Source organism: Acomys minous (genome assembly GCF_964271855.1).
Source record: "Acomys minous genome assembly, chromosome: 15".
NCBI lineage: Eukaryota > Metazoa > Chordata > Mammalia > Rodentia > Muridae > Acomys > Acomys minous.
This window is the reverse complement of record NC_140497.1, coordinates 101,747,583-101,767,220: the sequence shown is the minus strand read 5'-3', so window position 1 is coordinate 101,767,220 and position 19,638 is coordinate 101,747,583. Positions and strand designations below refer to the sequence as shown.

At 57.3% G+C, this 19,638-nt stretch overlaps 1 protein-coding gene and 1 long non-coding RNA gene across 2 annotated transcripts; one reads left to right on the top strand and one right to left on the bottom strand.

The window, feature by feature from the left end:
• Positions 1-1,005: 1,005 nt before the first annotated feature.
• Positions 1,006-6,708, bottom strand: LOC311584665. The gene is made up of 5 exons (XR_014774952.1): positions 6,415-6,708; positions 6,118-6,267; positions 5,576-5,764; positions 4,065-4,293; positions 1,006-3,901 (listed from the first exon to the last, which is right to left on the bottom strand). It is a non-coding gene; the product is annotated as an uncharacterized lncRNA (long non-coding RNA).
• Positions 6,709-11,791: 5,083 nt separating this feature from the next.
• On the top strand, positions 11,792-19,593 carry COMP (cartilage oligomeric matrix protein). The gene is made up of 19 exons (XM_084760268.1): positions 11,792-11,944; positions 12,152-12,237; positions 12,521-12,572; positions 12,949-13,118; positions 13,849-13,986; positions 14,170-14,244; positions 14,325-14,483; positions 14,566-14,670; positions 14,758-14,865; positions 15,158-15,317; positions 16,221-16,339; positions 16,486-16,538; positions 16,624-16,805; positions 16,981-17,159; positions 17,268-17,316; positions 17,633-17,829; positions 18,610-18,782; positions 19,207-19,346; positions 19,422-19,593. Exons 1-19 carry the CDS (start codon positions 11,869-11,871, stop codon positions 19,466-19,468), a joined length of 2,268 nt encoding a protein of 755 aa, XP_084616394.1. The 5' UTR covers positions 11,792-11,868; the 3' UTR covers positions 19,469-19,593.
• The last annotated feature ends 45 nt before the right edge of the window (positions 19,594-19,638 follow it).

Genomic DNA, 19,638 nt, shown 5'->3' with positions numbered 1-19,638 from the left:
TGTGCGTGCATGTGTGTGCATGTATGTGTATAAATGTGTGTGTGTAGGTGTGTGTGTGAGTGCACGAGTGTGCATATGGAGGCCAGGGCTCAGCTTCAGGGGTCACTCCTGCTTCTTTTAAAGGTTTTCTTTTTACCTATGTGTGTGGTTTGTGCACCTGAGTGCAGTACCCTCAGAGTCCAGAAGAGGGAGTCAGATCCCAGGAGCTGCCCTGCCCTTCATGGGTGCTGGGAAGTGCTCTGAGCCATCTTATTGGCCCCGCATTAGTGGTTTTGTTTGTTTGTTTGTTCTGTCCTGGCCTCTCAGGTTGTCTGATGGGGGATGGGGGGGGGGGGGAGAAGGCAGCAGGCCAGCTTCCCTTCTGGATGGGGAGCTTTCCTGATCAGGCAAGTGTGGCTCCCTCTGCTGGCGGCCTGACCTGAAATGGTTCGGTGTCTCCGTGCCTTGCTAGTGAATAGGGTTCAAGTGACCTAACACTCGACAGCAGTGAAGTGTGCTGACCACTTGCTGCAGTGAGCAGGGGCCCGTGGTGAACACTTGGGCACGTCCGGTAGTGTCCATTTTAACAGTTCACAGTTCACTCACTATCCAAATAGAAGAAGGAATGCATTACTGACCACACTGTGGCCTCCGTCCCCTGGCTTGGAGTCTCTCTGTCTCTCTCAATTTCTTCTTCTTCTTCTTCTTCTTCTTCTTCTTCTTCTTCTTCTTCTTCTTCTTCTTCTTCTTCTTCTTCTTTTTCCGAGACAGGGTTTCTCTGTGTAGCCTTGGCTGTCCTGGACTCACTTTGTAGACCAGGCTGGCCTCGAACTCACAGCGATCCGCCTGCCTCTGCCTCCCAAGTGCTGGGATTAAAGACGTGAGCCACCATGCCCGGCAATTTCTTCCTTTTTCATTCTTTTTTTTTGGGGGGGGGAGGTTTCAAGACAGGGTTTCTCTGTGTGTAGCCTTTATCGTTACTTTTTTTAAATTTTATTTTATTAATTTATTCATATTACATCTCAATGGTTATCCCCTCCTTTGTATCCTCCCATTCCTCCCTCCCTCCCATTTTCCCCTTACTCCCCTCCCCTATGACTGTGACTGAGGAGGACTTCCTCCCCCTGTATATGCTCATAGGGTATCAAGTCTCTTCTTGGTACTTTTTCGTTACTTTTAAAGATTTATTTAAAGCTGGGCATGGTGGCCCACGACTTTAATCCCAGCACTCGGGAGGCAGAGGCAGGTGGATCTCTGTGAATTTGAGGCCAGCCTGGTCTACAAAGTGAATCCAGGACAGCCAGGGCTACACAGAGAGACCCTGTCTCAATAAACAAATAATGATGATGATATGATGGTGATGATGGAAAGATATGATGTACGTTAAAGTGTAGAGTTGTTTTGTCTGCACATATATCTATGCACCATGTGTGTGCAGTTCCAGTAGAGGCCAGAAGAGGGCACCGTATTACCAGGAACTGGAGTTACCGATGGCTGTGAGCGGCCATGCGGGTGCTGGGAGTGGAGCCCAAGTCCTCTGCAAGGAGCAGCCAGTACTACTAACCCCAGAGCCATCTCTCCAGCCCCCCTTTTGGCTTTGTTTCTGGTCCTGCCTCTTTGTCTGTCTCTGTCTGTCTTTTCTCTCTCAGCCCCGCTGTATTCCAGGTAGACTGAGGCCCTGTCTGCTCCGTCTGGTGTCTAACCCGTCCTTCCTGGCTGTCCTGGAAGAACTTCTAGGTCTCCTCCCACCCCCTTCTCCTGCTCTGGAAAAACAGCACTTTTCTCCTGCACCAAGAGAGGTCCCTCAAGCACAGAAGCAACCTGGGCCACCAGCGCCTTGGTGGCTTCCTCGCAGGAATCCCTGCACCCCAGCAGAGGCGTCCTTGCTGACTTGCAGCCAGGATGGACCTTGGGGACCTTCCTAGGAATAGCAGCTGGCTGTGGGTCCCCTTGCTCAAAGCAGCCTGCTGTCGGCAGTGGCCACACCCCGCCCACCTGGGATGCTGCGGTTAGACCATCCTGGCCTCTCTTTGAGAGGGCCCTTTGAACATGAAGGTGGGCTCAGCAGCCAGGGGGCCACCTGGACTTACAAGCCACAGTGGCGTGATTGGGGGGCAGGGGACGTGCTGAGGTGGCAGGAGCTGGCTTTCAGCCTGGCCACAAAGCCCCACTTCCCACAGAGGCTCAAGGCTGCTGTTCAGAGTGGCCCGGGGCGTTGCTCCCTGGGGCCCCTGCCAGGATATATCTTTAGATGGACTTTCACTGTACTGTTTTAGAAGCTGAGAGGGAAGGAAATTAAATACCATGTCCCCATCCCAGACACACTCTGAGGTGGCCATCACTGATGCCAGTTTAAGTGGAGATGGCTGGCTTGTGGGCTTTATGCCTGCTTCTTTTCAGGCAGGGTCCCATGTAGCCCAGGCTGGCCCTGTATTTACTAAGTAGCTGGAATGACTAGATCTCCTCTTGACTCCACGTCCCGAGTGCTGGGATGGATGGGGAGGAGAGCCATGGCTCCTACTCAGACACACACACACACACACACCCGCCAGCAACACGGGTACCTCAGCAAAAGAAGAGGGGCCAGCATTTGTCCAGTGAATAAACAATTTAAGATGCATCGGCCTGCACGTCTGTTTCTCTCGCTGCTGCCTCCCGGTTGGGAGGAAACTGGGAGTGGACTGGATGGAGCCAGGCTCAGAGGGTGGGTCAGGGCCAGCGGTTGGCAGGCCCGTCTGCCGTGTGACCAGGCCTTTCCACTCTCTGGTCTGACTCCCGGCCCCTGACAGCCATAAAATCACCCTGCTTAGACTGGCAACACTTTCCTTTAATGTGTTCCTGAAGCCTCTGGAGGAAAATTCCAGAGTAACAAGGAGAGAGCTCTTTCAGATCCTTAGGGGCCAGTGGGAGGGGGGGAGGGGAGGGCCCAGGGCCACCAAAGCCTGGGGGGGGGGAGCCCTGTCTGCCCATCGTCTGATCAGAATGGCTCCACAGGAATTCATATAAAAGTGCTCCAAGGTGTGTCCACCAAGCACACTCTAGAGCCTGCGACATGTGCGCACATGCTTCCACAGCTCCCTACTGCCCTGAAGGGACACACACCCTCTCTGTCCCTGCTCTGGCCAAGTCAGACACCCTGCTTTCTCTCTCCCCTCCATGTCTTCCCACAGGGGACGGGACACAGCACTCTGGGTGGCCTTGTCTTGTCTCTCCTCCAATCACAGAACAAAGGATCTTCCTCACGGCCCCACCCCCCACCCCCCAGTGCTGCCAGTGCACCTGCGTGACAACTCGAACCTGGCTGCATTGACTAAGCGTGAAGTCCTTGGTTATGTAGGACCCTGGAGTGTCGTCGGGAGAAACGGAAAGAGGTAGATGCTTTCCAAGACGCATCCAGGGGTCTGACAAGTCACTTGCTCCCAGGGAGAGGACACCACCTTCCTCCCCATGTGGGAGCTATGCTGGCACTACATAAAACACGTTTTAAGTCAGAAGGAGCCATGGAGCGGGGAGGAAGAGCTTTCAGACAAACAGGGAGCTTGTGCAAAGGCCCTGAGGTCTGCAGCGCGGAGGAGGCAAAGGGAGTCACAGAGTTTGTGCGAGCGGGAGGACAATTGACTGATGCTCCTGCCTTTGCCTCCTCTGTTCTGGGGTTACAGTGGGAGGGAGGTCAGTCCCTGTTCCAGCTGGGACCAGGGTGTGGCAGCAGGGAGACCCAAGAGGAACTTGTCTTCATCACTTCTTAGGTCTTGGGGCCAGTGCTGAGCATGCTGGGTTCTTGATTGAAAAATACAACTTCAGGGCCCAGTGATGGTGGTGGCCATGCCTTTAATCCCAGCACTTGGGAGGCAGAGGCAGGCGTATGGCTGTGAGTTCGAGGCCAGCCTGGTCTACAAGGTGAGTCTAGGACAGCCAAGAAACCCTGTTTCGAAAAACCAAAAACAACAACAACAACACAAAAAAAGACGATTTCAGGGAGGGAATGCTGACGGGCTCTAATCCAGGCCCCCACCCCCACCTCCGTCACCCCTACCCCCAGCCCAGCCACATGCGTGTCTGAGCGGGGGCTGCAGGGCTGGGCTGACCTTGCCTGGGATGCCCCTTGAGCCTCATGGATGAGGAACGGCTGCTGGTGACTGGGCCTGGACAGTGTCCATTGTGGTGAGGTTGGCAGAGGCTTGAGCCAAGCTGACCTCTGACCTCAGTGCCGAAGGGAAGAGGCCCATGTTTTCCTCATCTGGATCTGTGTGCTGGGGCTGGACGCCAGGACCAAGTCCAAAAATCAGATGTGGTACTGGCCGAAGCCCTGGAGCCCTGTGGTGCGGAGGGCGGGAGAGTCAGGCCTCTGTGTGGTGCTGGCAGCGGACAGCAAAGGTTAGAAACATAACATTACTAGGCCGGGCTGTTGCCTACCAACAGAGAAAAACAGGCCCACCCCAAGTGAGTTTAACCACAGATGAGCCCTTCCTCTGCTCTGGTGTGTGTGTGCGTGCGCGTGCGCGTGCGCGTGGGTGCACTCACGCTTCGGGCACAACACCGCAGGGCTCTAGACCTTTATCTTACCAGCTGTTTGCCCATGATCTCATCACATAGGCTCATGTAGGCTGGAACTTGCCATCCTCCTGCCTCTATCTCCTGAGTGCCGAGATTACAGGCATGAGCCACCATGGCTGCCTAGTGTAGTGCTGGGGATGGAAGCCAGACCTTTGTGCATGCCCTGGCAAGCACTCTACCCACTGAGCCACAAGCACTCCAGCCACTGAGCCACAAACAAGTACTCTACTCACTGAGCCACAAGCACTCTAGCCACTGAGCCACAAGCACTCCAGCCACTGAGCCACAAGCACTCTACCTACTGAGCCACAAGCACCTACCAACTGAGCCACAAACACTCTACCTACTGAGCCATAAGCACTCTACCCACTGAGCCACAAGCACTCTACCCACTGAGCCACAAGCACTCTACCCACTGAGCCACAAGCACTCTACTCACTGAGCCACAAGCACTCTACCCACTGAGCCACAGGCACTCTACCCACTGAGCCACAAGCACCCTACCCACTGAGCCACAAGCACTCTACTCACTGAGCCACAGGCACTCTACCCACTGAGCCACAAGCACTCTACCCACTGAGCCACAAGCACTCTACTCACTGAGCCACAAGCACTCTACCCACTGAGCCACAAGCACTCTACTCACTGAGCCACAAGCACCCTACCCACTGAGCCACAGGCACTCTACCCACTGAGCCACAAGCATTCTACTCACTGAGCCACAAGCACTCTACCCACTGAGCCACAAGCACTCTACTCACTGAGCCACAAGCACTCTACCCACTGAGCCACAAGCACTCTACTCACTGAGCCACAAGCACTCTACCCACTGAGCCACAGGCACTCTACCCACTGAGCCACAAGTACCCTACCCACTGAGCCACAGGCACTCTACCCACTGAGCCACAAGCACTCTACTCACTGAGCCCAAGCCCCAGCACAACACAGTAAATTTTAAGTTGAATGTTTTCACCATCAGGCACTATAATTTTTGAAATGGGGGTGGGGGGAGAAAGAAAGACAGTGGAACGCATGAACTTGCCTGGCTGGCTGCAAGCGCCCTGGGTAGACATCCTGCCCTCTCTGGCTTCTGTTTGCTGCCATCCTGGGCCCTGGTCCTTGTGACTGGCACAATCTTGCTACTTCCTGTCATCTGCTGGGCTTTCGGGTAGCCATTTCCGCCTTCGGGAACTCGGAGAGGAGCCGAGCATCACCAGCACACCACTGGGAGCTGTCAGACGTTTGGAAAGAACAGAGTGAGGCCGCTCCAAGCAGCAGGTCGGGAGGGAGCGACCCAGGCCAGACCTGGAGCCGCGCCCAGTGGCCGCCACGGTCACCCTTCCACATGGCAAGTGTAGCCGGAGCGGCCGGCCACGTGCAGGTGAAGGCAGCTAGCCCAGTTTGGTCTGTGCCAGGATCGCTAGCTAAAACAGCTGGGTCCCCAAAGGCCGAGTCACAAGAAAACACCACACCCCTGTTCCGAACCCAACACTTTGGCATGTTCCACCCAGTCATCCGCTCCCCGACCCACTCCCCCCATCCCCTGCTTGCCCACCCATCCGTCCACCCATCCGTGTCTCATACACAGATGTGGTCCTCCTGTCCTCCATCCCTTCATCTGGTCCCCGCATCTCCGTGACGCCGGTGATGAGGCAGTTACTCTGCTGTCAGCGTCATCTGGGTAGAGCCAGGCCAGGCCTCACTTGGGGTGCAATGGAGGCCACCAGACAATAGCTGCATCGAGAACAAGCCGTTTGAAGGTGACCATGCCCCCACAGTCACAGTCAGATGATGCCAGGGTGCAGGCTGGGAAGGCCTGGCTCCCGCCGCACCCATACCCTCCCCGACCGGTCATTCCTCTGTAAACGGGTGACGACTCACCCGCTTCAGATGCCTGGGCCAGGCCGGCCACCGGGCCTTTGCACGTGCGGTGCCCTGGCTTCCAGTTCTCAGGGACAGACAGTAGGTCACCTATGAGGCTTCGGGCCTTATTGTACTGCACTGTTCTCAGGCCCCTTCGTGTCCACAGCACTCTGCCCCTCCTCCACGCGATGGCCTCCGCAGGCTGACACACATTTGGCACCTCGCTGCCGAGCCCCGTGGCTGCTTCTCTTCCCGGGCCTGGGCCACTGCCAGGCGGGTAAACACGCTGCTCTCTGCTCTATTCATCACCGGGCGAACAAGGGCCCCTCTGTGCAGGCACTGAGGTGGCTGTGAGATACAGCGGCAGACTGAGGCCCTGGGTCCCCCCTCTTCTGAGTCCACACCCTCTGTCCCCAGCCAACTGTAAAAACCTGGGGTAGACTTTCCCCTGTGGCCCGCGTCTTCTCGTGAGGCAGGGCAGCTTCTGAGCATCCGTAGCACAGGAAGGAGGTGAGGACTGAGGCCATCTTTGAAACGGGATGCAACTCCTGACCCTCCCTTCTTCCCTGCCAATGGCCGGAATGAAAGGTGGATATGTTCCCAGCTGCTGCCGCCCAGGTGACCTGTGACGTGGTGCCATCCTCCTGCCTCCATCTCCTCAGTTCTGGGGCAGCTGGCATGCTCTACCATGCCTGGTTTGTGTGGGGCTGGGGACAGAGCCCAGGGCTTCATACAGGCTGAGAAAGCACTCTACCCACTGAGCCACAAGCACCCTACCTACTGAGTCACAAGCACTCTACCCACTGAGCTATAAGCACTCTACCTACTGAGCAACAAGCACTCTACCCACTAACAACTGAGCCACAAGCACTAACAACTGAGCCATATCTCTAGCCACTAGAATTGTATTTTAATTTATTTTGATTTTAATTTGTTGTAGTGTTTTAGATCAGAGCTCTTGTAGCCCAGGCTGGTCTCACAACTCTTTACACATCTGAGGGTAGTCTTGAACTCCCGAGTCTCGCTGCACTTCCTGAGAGCTGGAGTAACAATCATGAACCGCCATGCCCGGCGTCTCAGTTTGGTTTTCTGAGGTGGGGCAGCCTGGGCTGGTCTGGAATTATGTTTTCCTGCCTCGGCGTCCCCTGTACTCGGGGGTGTGTGTGTGGTGCCGAGATGTGCCACCATTCTGGGCCGTTCGACTTCTTCTCTAACATTTTATCTGTGAGGTTCGTGTGAGTGTGAAACACAGAGAACTGCCTGCACAAATATGCTTGATTCTTGCATTGACCCTAAAAAGTGGGGCTCTGTGTGGCATCGAGTGTGTGCATTTGTGTGTATATATGCATGTGTGTGAGCATATGCCCCTGTGTGTGTGTGTGTGTATGAGTGTGTCTATATGTGTGAGAATGTGTGTATATGTGCCTTGTGAGTGTGCATATATTGTGTGTGAGTGTGTGTACCTATGTCTGTGAGTATATGTATATGTGTGAGTGTAAATGTGTGTGAGCATGTGCATCTATGTCTGAAAGCTTGTGTATATGTGTGTGTGAGCATGTGTACCTATGTCTGAGAGCGTGTGTATATGTGTGTGTGAGCATGTGCACCTATGTCTGAGAGCATGTGTATATGTGTGTGTGAACATGTGCACCTATGTCTGAGAGCATGTGTATATGTGTGTGTGAACATGTGCACCTATGTCTGAGAGCATGTGTATATGTGTGTGTGAGCATGTGCACCTATGTCTGGGAGTGTGTGTATATGTATGTGTGAACATGTGCACCTATGCTTTTTCCTTCTGACCCCCTTGCCCAAACACACACATATGCACACACTCACACAGACATAGGTGCACATGCCAGTCTGATCTACACAACAAGTTCCAGACTAGTGAAAGTTACATAGAAACAGCTTGTCTGAAAAAAATCAAAAAATCAGGGGCTGGAGAGATGGCTCAGCAGTTAAGAGCACTGGCTGCTCTTCCAGAGGTTATGAGTTCAATTCCCAGCATCCACATGGAAGCTCACAACTGTCTGTTAACTCCAGACCCAGGGGACCCAACATGCTCACACAGACAAACATGTAGGCAAAACACCAGTGCAAATAAAATAAATTATTTTTAAAAAATCAAAATCAAGGTGAGGGCCAGGGTTAGCGAGCATAGTAAAAACCAAGCCTTTTAGACATGTAGAACAGGGTCCCCACCGCACCCAAGGCTGCACCCCACAACCAGGACCCGGCGGCATCACTCACTCAAGATAACCAGACACAGCCCTAGCAGCCATGACCCCGCTGGACAGCGTATAACCAGAGACCAAGAGCCGTGCTCTGCTCTGCACGTCTGCAGAGACGCCACCTTGCCCCGCCCTGCGGCTGGAGGGTGTCCCCAGGGTCCTGACCCTCAATCAGAGGCTTCTGTCAGAGTCTGAACCTGACCTTCAGCTGGGACACGTCACCCTGGTGAGCAGCCGCGGCGAGACAGGCTTTAGTGTGTGAACCTTGGGGAATAAAACATAACCGTTGTTAGACTAGCCGCACGTGGACATGTCTCCTGCTTGGTGACAGTCGGCATGGTGGCTCAGAAGCCTGAGACGTCACCCCGTTCCCGTCCGTTGTCCTCTGATCTCCACATCCACAATATGGTGCACACAAGATAATGTAATAATTTTAAAAATTTAAAGCCTCCATATATGCTATCTGTCTGTCTATGTATTTATCTATCTATCCATCCATCTTTCTGCCTGTCTGTCTGTCTATCTATCTATCTCTCTACAGTAGATGGTGCCTGAGCCTTGTGGCAAACTTCTGGGTGTTTGGCAATCTCTCAGTAAGGCTGTACCCTGTATGGTTAGTGTTGTCTTTAATCCAGGGGAGTCTGGGGTGAAGAGGCCTATGGGGACAGAGGTGGGGCCTGCTGAGGGCCTCAGACACCCTCTCCCTGACCCTGGACGTGAGCCTTATGTGTGGATGCTCTGTCTGGCTCGGGGATGTGGAAATGGCCAAGTGACCCTCCCCCGTGTTGTCCTGATGGATTCTCCAGAGCCGTCCCGTGGTCCAGGCAGCCTATGCCCAACATATTTCCTCCTTGGGCGGTGGCAGGCAGCCGGGGCGCCGCACACACGTCTCCTGGCCCAGCAGGCGTCAATCAGAAAAGGCCCCTGGGGCTCCGGCAGCAGCCGAGCCTGGACCAGCTCCTGGAACCGCTCAGTGTGGCTGTCGGGAAGGAACACTGGCCCGGACACACGAGTTCCAGAATATCACAGCTATTGCCTGGCTGGGGCCAGAATTAAGTCTGGACTCATGTGGGAAGGGTTGTGTGTGTGGGGGTGTCTAGCTCCCCAGCTCTGGGTGTTGGGCTGGCTCATCTCTCCTGAAAGGAAAATATGGGTCTAAGCAGTCTCTGACAGGATGGAGCCTGCGGGCTATCCTAACACTCAGGAGCTGGAAGGAGGAGGATCAGTAGTTCAAGGTCATCCTTGGACACACAGTAAGTTGGAGGCTAGCCTGGGCTACAGGAGACCCTGTCAGGAGAATACAAAACTAACCAAACTAATCAAATCACTCAAAGCAAAAATCCACTTGGAGCATTGTCTGTGTGAATCCCAGGTTCAGGCTGGTTCTGGAGCTAGCCCACTAAGGACTCTCGCAGGCTGCTGAGCTCTCACACGCTGTGCCTCAGGAGGAGCCATGCTTGGACAATACTGGAGGCCTGAGGGTCGGATGCTGCCTTAAGCAGAGGGCAGAGGAGGGGCACACCGGCAGAGCAAAGCCAGGGTGGAAGCCAGCAGGCGGGATGAGCCCAGGCTACCCTCCCCTAAGGGCCCGGCAGTGGCCATGGCTGAGGCCACGTGGTCCTGAGCCCCAGCCCCGTGCCTGGCTTGTGGCAGATGCCCATTAGGCGGCCATGTGCTCCTACCTCAGCTGCAGGAGGCACAGGTCTACCAGGCAGTGGTGGTTTTCTGGAGAATTCCAGCGCTGGTCAGCAAGAACAACCCCAGGTATGCTTGGAGCCAAAGAAAACAGGAGGTAGCCCAGCCAGGCAGGGAGGATGCCATGGGATCTGGCTTCTCTGAAAATGGCCACCTCCAGCCTCGCTCTGCGGGGCATTTCCTCCCTCTGTCATCCTCTATGTGTCCCTGTTGCATTCCAGAGACACCTGGAGCCTTGCGGCAATGGTACTGCCCTTTGCCAGCCTCACCCCATGACTCTCTTTAAGCCCCAAGATCATGCCACTGTGCGGACCCTTCTATCCAGCAGCCCAGGCACAGTCCTTCTGAGGACTTCTGCTGAGCAGTTTCCCACTACAGCCCTGCTGCCTCTGGAGTGATGGTGTAGCCGTTTCCACATCCGCCTCAGCTGCCTCTGACACAGGCTGGGGGATGCCTTTCTTCCTGGATCCCCAGGAGCTATCTAGCAGGGAGCACGAGTGCCACCCGCGACAGGCGCATTTGTGTAAGACATGGGTGTACTTAGAAATCTACACACACACACACACACACACACACACACACACACACACACACTCCAACGGCCCCCTCACTGGAGCCACCTTACCCCGCCCCCCACTGCTCTAAGCCTCTTTTTATTCTCTTTGTCTGTCTGTCTGTCTCCTCCAGTCAGCCCTCCATGACTTCTTGGAACATCAAATCTTCCTGGGAACCCGACTTGGCTTGCAGTGGCCCCAGGTTGGCCAGTCCCGCTCCCCTGAGCCCCAACTTGTCTGTCCAGGGAGCCAGGTGGATAGGGTTAAGGTTCCTGGAGGCTGAGGTGTTTTACAGCTCAGAGTGTGGCTTGCCCAGGAAAAGGGAATTTTCAGTTCCCAGTTTTTATTTTTATGACAGGCTGTCTCCCCAGTGGCTGGGGAGCAAAGTTGTGCGCAGCCCAGTGAGAGGCTGAGGTTCCCTCCTCCAACCCATCCCCAGCACCCCTACTGTTTCCTCCACAGTGCAAAGGGGGAAACTGAGGCACAGACATTCGTTGTTGGGGATTCTGTTGTCTGGATTGGGCAAGGGGGGTGGAATCCAGGGCTTGACATCCTTGTAACCTCATGCTGACCTGAGCTGAGCCACACCCACAGCCCCCTTGGCAGGGTGTGAAAAGGGAGTGTTGGCGCCAGAGTGGATGAGTTCGAACCTCTCAATCACTTATGACTTTGTTTCCCCGACATGTTACTCAAGGGGGGCAGATAGAGATTGCCTTGCATACAGCAGGCACTCAGTGGTGAACGGGAGTGAGAGTGGAGAGCCCCACTTGACTCCCCAAGGCTCACCCCTTTCTCTCTTCAGACCCCACTATGTCTAGATGAGCCGCGGGTCATCCCTCGGGGCCGTGGGGCGCGGCCCTGAACGCAGAGCCCGGCCTGTTTACCTTGCGGCGGGCTCTGGGCAGGGCCGCGGGGGCTGTCCCGAGCCGGCGCGGGGATAAATAGGCCGTGGGCTCAAGAGCGCAGACTGCAGCTGCAGCTCCGTCGCCATGGACCCCTCCGCCTGCGTTCTAGTGCTCGCCCTGGCTGCCATGCGGGCGACCGGCCAGGGCCAGATGCCGCTGGGTAAAGCCGCTTAAGGAGACATAGGTGGACAGGAGCCCTTCGGTGCCCTCTAGGCTCGCGCGATTCCTGCTCCTTAGAGCTTGGGGTCCGCTCTCTAGCGATGTCCGGGGCTGAGAAATGAGGCGGCGGGCCCCCTCCCACGACCGTAGTGGCGGGGAGGGGTGATGGAGTGGTTGGGTCGCTCCTCAGTGGTTCCTGTGGACGCAGGTGGAGACCTGGCCCCACAGATGCTGCGAGAACTTCAGGAGACCAACGCAGCTCTGCAGGACGTGAGGGAGCTGTTGCGACAGCAGGTAAGGGCACAGAGAAGGGACAGAGAAGAAAAGAAGGGAGAGACCGCGCGGGAACAGAGTGGGGAAGAGAGCCTAGGACAGAGAGGATGGAACGAGCTAGGGACAGGGCGCGGGGACCCGGCGCGTGGGGTCAGAGACAGGGAGACAGGGGCTCTGGCAGGGGCTTGTGCAAAGGAAGGCGTAAAGGGGGTGATTGGGAGCAGCGGGCTTCCCAGGGAGGGGGTCGTGGGAGGAGGAGGAGGGGGACCGAGGCGAGGTGTCCCGCTGACCTCCTGTCCCGCAGGTCAAGGAGATCACGTTCCTGAAGAATACGGTGATGGAGTGTGACGCGTGCGGTGAGCACAGCTGGGAACATAGGGCCGGAGGAGGGATGGGGGCACAGAGCGAAAAGGAGGAGGAAAGGGGTTCGGGGAGAGAGAGTGGACGGCGACAGAGCGGACCGGACGCCGGAGAGGAGGCAGAGGAGATGCGACAAGACAAGGGACAGCTCGGAGCCAGAGGACCGCACAGCCTCAGGGCGCACGCGCGCGAGCACGCCGGGGCCCCAGCCTAGGCTAAGAGGGAGCCTTCTGAGGGGCGTGGTCCGGAACGGCTCCACCCTAGGCGGGTCAAGCTCTCTTCCTTGTGGGCGCGGCCGAACAGGCTCCTCCCCTGGGCGTGGTCCGGAATGGCCCCTCCCCCAGTCGTGGTCTAACTACTCCTCCTTGCCAGGGATGCACGCCGCCCGCACCCCCGGCCTGAGCGTGCGTCCGGTACCTCTCTGCGGACCCGGCTCCTGCTTCCCCGGCGTGGTCTGCACGGAGACGGCGACCGGCACGCGCTGCGGCCCCTGCCCTCCCGGCTACACTGGCAACGGCTCGCACTGCACCGACGTTAATGAGGTGCGCGGGCTCCCCACACCCCCCGGCCGTCCTGACGCTACCCGGGCCGATTTCACCACAAACTCCCTCCACCCCAACGACCTCCTCATTCACTGAGGGTGCCCTCCCGGACCAGCCCCTCGCAGCCCGGGTCGCCAATCCAGAAGACCTCACTTCTACAGGGGGAGCCCCACCCACGACAACGCCATCACTGTCCCAGACGCACGCCCTGACCACGCCTTCTGCCCCTACAGACGCCCACCCCGGCGATCCCTTGGACGCTGGGGGTGGCTCTCCTCAACCATCCTCACCACTGGGGCTTGATCGCCCCAACCACCCTACTACTTTGGAGAGTCGCCCTCGACGGGGCGACCGTCGTTGTGCCCGCATGCCCCGGCGGCCACTTCCTCCCTCCTCTGGGGATGCCCGGCCCCCAAGTTCATTTCCTCACCCCTAAGGGGTCACAACCCCATGTCCATCAAGGCAAAGTCGCCTGCGACCCTGGGGATCTACATCCCATGTGGCCCCCTACTCCAAGAACTGGCTAATGACCCTTAAGCACCCGGGAAGGCAGAGACAGGCAGATCTCTCTGAGTTCGAGGCCAGCCTGGTGTGTTCCAGAGCAGCCAGGGCTATGCAGGGAGATATTGTCTCCAACAAAACAAACTCCTTTCCAAATCCGGGTAGCCCCGAGGTGGGGCTCTCGCGGTCCAGCTTGGGGCCCATAATTCTGTGTGTTCATTTATTACAGTGCAACGCTAACCCCTGTTTCCCACGCGTGCGGTGCGTCAATACGAGCCCTGGCTTTCGCTGCGAAGCCTGTCCCCCTGGGTACAGCGGCTCCACCCACGAGGGCGTGGGGCTGGCCTTCGCCAAGACCAACAAACAGGTAAAGGGAACAAGCGACCTGACTTTTATGGCAGAAGGGAATGGAAGGTATTTCGTCCAGAAAACTCGGTCCACATCCTCCTTCGGGCGAGGAAGTTCCTGCAGTCAAGGTGGAAAGGCAGGTTGCAAAGAGGCGTGGTCCGGGTGAAACCTGTGTGGTCTGTCCGTGCTCTCTGTCTCCCAGGTTTGCACAGATATTAACGAGTGCGAGACAGGGCAGCACAACTGCGTCCCCAACTCCGTTTGTGTCAACACCCGGGTAAGGAAGGCAGGGATGGTGAGGATGGCGCAGGCAAGGCGCTGGTGGGTGACCCGCTGACAGACCGCGCCTGCGCACAGGGCTCCTTCCAGTGCGGCCCCTGCCAGCCGGGCTTCGTGGGCGACCAGACGTCAGGCTGCCAGCGGCGTGGGCAGCGCTTCTGCCCTGACGGGTCGCCCAGTCCGTGCCATGAGAAAGCAGACTGCGTCCTGGAGAGAGACGGCTCGAGGTCGTGCGTGGTGAGTGCAGACACCCAGGTCACGGAAGAGGGGTCCCGGGGCTCAGGTGTCTGTGGACATTTCCACCGACTCCCCTGTGCAGTGTGCTGTCGGCTGGGCCGGCAACGGACTCCTGTGCGGCCGTGACACGGACCTGGACGGTTTTCCGGATGAGAAGCTTCGCTGCTCAGAGCGCCAGTGCCGCAAGGTGAGCAGGACCTGGAGGGCGTGACCTGGAGGGTGTGGTGATCCAGGCAGGCACGCCCCTCACCCCTCGGCATGCCCCGCTCCCCAGGACAACTGCGTGACGGTGCCCAACTCGGGGCAGGAGGACGTGGACCGAGATGGCATCGGAGACGCTTGTGACCCAGATGCAGACGGGGATGGAGTCCCCAACGAGCAGGTAAGGCGGTGGGAGGAGGGCCTCTGGGTTCGGTCCTCCTTGGAGATGGGCAAGTCTGGAAAGTGATGTCTAAATTTTATTACATTTATTTATTTGTGTGTGTGCGCGCGCACCTGAAAGTGTGACGCGGTGTGTGTGCGTCGAAAGGCTACTTGCAGGAGTCTCTCTCCTTACGCCGCATAGGCTCCTCCGGGAAGACGGGACTAAAGCTTTTCTATTCCTCTGCCAGGCAACCGGGACGTGATCCCGGACTCTCCATGCTGACCCTGGCTTCACTTGCCCCACCCTCTAGGACAACTGCCCGCTGGTTCGAAACCCAGACCAGCGCAACTCGGACGGCGATAAGTGGGGAGATGCGTGCGACAACTGCCGGACTCAGAAGAACGACGACCAGAAAGACGCAGACAGGGATGGGCGGGGCGACGCCTGTGATGACGACATTGATGGCGACCGTGAGCATGCTGGGAAGTGAAGGGTGGGACCTGTCTTCCCAAGCGGAAGAGCCTGCAAGGCTTGAAAGGTGGCCTGGTGTGGCCAAAGTCAAGCAGCGGGGGAGGGGGGGCGGCTGGGAGGGGACGACATGAAGCCAGGTCTGGGAAAAAAAAAGGGCTGAGACACGAGGGAGGGGGAAGGTCATCCGTCTACCGTCCAGGGAGATGCCCTTGGGTTCTCAGACGCTCACTGTAGCGCCCTGGGCTGGCTTCCACGTGACATAGCAGGGGATGGACTGGAGCCCCTGTTCCCCCTGTGGTCCCCGGCGGAGTACTGGGATGACGGGTGTGCCCACACACATCCTGCTTGGCCATACTTTTTACATTTTACACTTTTGAGACAAGGTCTCTCTCTACGTGACCCTGGCTGTCCTGGAATTCACTATGTGGACCAAGCTGGCCTCAGACTCACAAGAGATACACCTGCCTCTGCCTCCTGAGTGATGGGATTAAAGGCGTGCGGCACACAGCTTCAATTTTTTTTAAAGTTATTTATTTACTTTTGTCAAGACAGGGTCTATGTAGCTGCGGCTGTCCTAGAACTCACTATATAGACTAGGCTGGTCTTGAACTCACAGTGATCTGCCCGCCTCGACCTGTAAAGTGTCAACACACCCAGCATTTTTTTACATTTTAATTTCTCTATTCTGTGTACATACACCTGTGTGTGCCGTGACAGGCATGTGGAGGTCAGAGGGCAACCTGCGCTGTAGGAGTGGGTTCTTTGGGCACATAGGTTCCAGAGGTTGAATTTGGGCCAGCCTCTTGGCCATCGGCTCTTTAAGACGCCATGGAGCTGTGATGACACTATCCTGGCCTGGCCCTAGTCTTAGGACCCTGCCTTAGCTCCCTGATTTGTCTCAGGAATACGAAACGGAGCTGACAACTGCCCCCGGGTGCCCAACTTTGACCAGAGCGACAGCGACGGTGATGGTGTCGGGGATGCCTGTGACAACTGTCCCCAGAAAGACAACCCGGACCAGGTGGGCCACTTCCCGTGTGAGCTTAGTTGGGGACCACGATGGGTCCTGCTGAGGGCAAGCTGGGGGTGGGAAGACCTCGCTGTGGTGTTGGGGGTGCTGATGGCTTCTGAGTCCTCAGCCCTGACTGACCCCTCACCCCATTCTAGAGGGACGTGGACCACGACTTTGTGGGCGATGCCTGTGACAGTGACCAAGACAAGTAAGGAGCCCTTAGGGAGGTAGCAGCCTAGTGGCACGTGACCACCCCCTCCCAGAGTCTCATGGTCCCCATCTCCACACTCTAGGGACGGGGACGGACATCAGGACTCCCGAGACAACTGCCCCACGGTGCCCAACAGCGCCCAGCAGGACTCGGACCACGATGGCAAGGGCGACGCCTGTGATGACGACGATGACAACGATGGAGTCCCGGACAGCCGGGACAACTGCCGCTTGGTGCCCAACCCAGGCCAGGAGGACAATGACCGTAAGGGGGGGTGTGGGCGTGGCTATTAGCTGGTATGTAGCAGGTGTGGGCGTGGCCAGCAGCCAGTGTGTGGAGGGGCGGTGTCTGGCGTGGGCGTGGCCAGCAGCTAGCACAAGCTGTTGGGCGGGGCTTGAGCTCAGTCCACAGTGGCGGCTGGTATCCTACCTCCTTTCAGGGGATGGCGTGGGTGACGCGTGTCAGGGCGACTTCGACGCCGACAAGGTCATAGACAAGATCGATGTGTGTCCCGAGAACGCCGAGGTTACCCTCACCGACTTCAGGGCTTTCCAGACAGTTGTGCTGGACCCTGAGGGTGATGCGCAGATCGATCCCAACTGGGTAGTGCTCAATCAGGTGCGACCAGGGCCGGGGTGGCGGTTTAAGGGAGCCCACGTGTCCCCTCAAGCAAGAACGGCACCACTCGGCGCCTTCTTGAGGCCCTTGTTCTTCCAACCTCACCAGGGAATGGAGATCGTGCAGACCATGAACAGCGACCCGGGCTTGGCTGTGGGTGAGGAGCGGCTGGGCGAGGGTGGGGGCGTGGTCACGGAGGGCGTGGCCACAGAGCAGCACTTGTCAGCCTAATGTGGCCTTGGAGGGACGGGCACTTAATGGTTTGGACCTGGGAAGGGTGAGGCCTTGGGGGCACGGCGGGGGGCGTGATCCCTGAGAGCCAGGGCATGGAAGCCGAAGGTATGGTATGTTGGGGGTGTGGCCTTGTTTGGAGGAGCGAGGTTGGGAGGGGCGGGGCCTGGCTCTGAGATGTCCAGAGCAAGAGTGCTTCTGACTTCTGACGGTGGCCTCCATTTCTGTCCTCCCACCCGCAGGTTACACGGCCTTCAACGGCGTGGACTTCGAGGGCACGTTCCACGTGAACACGGCCACTGACGATGACTACGCTGGTTTCATCTTCGGCTACCAAGACAGCTCGAGTTTCTACGTGGTCATGTGGAAACAGATGGAACAGACGTACTGGCAGGCGAACCCCTTCCGGGCGGTGGCTGAGCCAGGGATCCAGCTCAAGGTGCTATCTAGATTGTCCCTTCCTGGTCCCTGTGGCCTGCACACACTGCCCCCTCCCACCGTCTCACCTACTGTCACTGCCACGGGCTCCAAGCTCCCCACAAGCCCACAGACACCCTTCCAGAAGGGATGGGGAAGATGCCTCCTCAGCTAAGGTGCTTGCACTGGAGTTTGGAGTCCCCAGAACCCACATGAATGCTAGGTCTGCATGGTGGCCCACCTGCCATTCCAGCCTTGAAAGGTAGATACAGGATCCCCAGAGCAAGATGGCTAGTGAGACTAGCCACAACCAGGAGCCCCAGGCTTCCTCGAGAGACCCTGCCTGATAGAATAAGGTAGAAAAGCTATTGGTGAATCTGACAACTTCCACCCTTCATCTGCAGGTGCATGCACCCACACACACGCAGAAACACGCATACATGGAGTAAAAAAAAAAATCAAAGATAGACCCTGTCTCCTCCCCCCAAAAAAGAAGAATGGGAAAAAAATTCCCTTAAGACTACTGCATGTCCCTTTGGGCCCCCTTCCTGTCACAGAGCTCTAAATTCCCTAGACACCCTATATCCTCCCACAGGCAGCCACACTAGGTCCCCAAGGCCTCTAGATCCCAGCTTATCCAAGCACCCTATAAGCCACCAGTCCCTGTGCACCCGCTAAGGCAATCTACGCACTTCCAGCATGCCCACTTGCTCTCCCCTGCCCCAAGCGCCTTCTTTGTAGTCCACCCCGACCTGCTCCACTAGACACAGCTCTGATCGCTTTCCTCCCATGGCTGTGGCAGGCTGTCAAGTCCTCCACGGGTCCCGGGGAGCAGCTCCGAAACGCACTGTGGCACACGGGCGACACGGCATCCCAGGTGCGGCTGCTGTGGAAAGATCCTCGTAATGTGGGCTGGAAGGATAAGACATCCTACCGCTGGTTCCTGCAGCACCGGCCTCAAGTCGGCTACATCAGGTGGGGACCGCCCTGCAGCTGCTGAGCTGTGCTGGGGATGCGCCACTTTGGGGCGGCTCTAGGAGAAATGGGCTGCGTTCACAGTACAGCACCGGCCTCTGGGCACGTGGTCCTCAGCACCTCCTGTGTACAGGGCGCCTGGCACGCATTCTCTTTTTTTCTTTTGTTTTTGTTTTTTTGAGACAGTGTTTCTCGGTGTAGCCTTGGCTGTCCTGGACTCTCTTTGTACACCCTGAACTCACAGAGATCCGCCTGCCTCTGCCTCCCGAGTGCTGGGATTAAAGGCGTGCGCCACCCAGCTTTGGCACATTCTCACAGAGGGAAACTGAAGGAGCATCCCTTCCCAGCCTGTATCTCGAGTGAACGGGGGGGGGGGGGGGGGTGCGCGAGTGTGGCAATCTCATCTCACTGGTCCCATTCACAGGGTGCGGTTCTACGAGGGTCCTGAGCTGGTAGCTGACAGCAACGTGGTGTTGGACACGGCCATGCGTGGTGGCCGCCTGGGCGTCTTCTGCTTCTCTCAAGAGAACATCATCTGGGCTAACCTGCGCTACCGCTGCAATGGTGAGCTGGGGGCCAGTGGGCAGGGCTCGGGCGGCTCCAAAGAGCCTTGCTCACCTGTCGCATTTCAACCTGCAGATACAATCCCTGAGGACTATGAGAGTCACCGGCTGAGGAGGGCCTAGGGACCCTAAGTGGGGCCCTGCTGCCTGATGGACTGTGGTGGCCTGTGTATGGGGGGGAGGTCTGGCATCCCTCTGGAGGGGTGTCTGGCCCGGGGAGGAAAGGCTAATAAAGTGTGTCCGCGGGGGACTGGCTGGCTCTGGTCTCTGTTGGTGAGGGGTTAGGCCTGTGC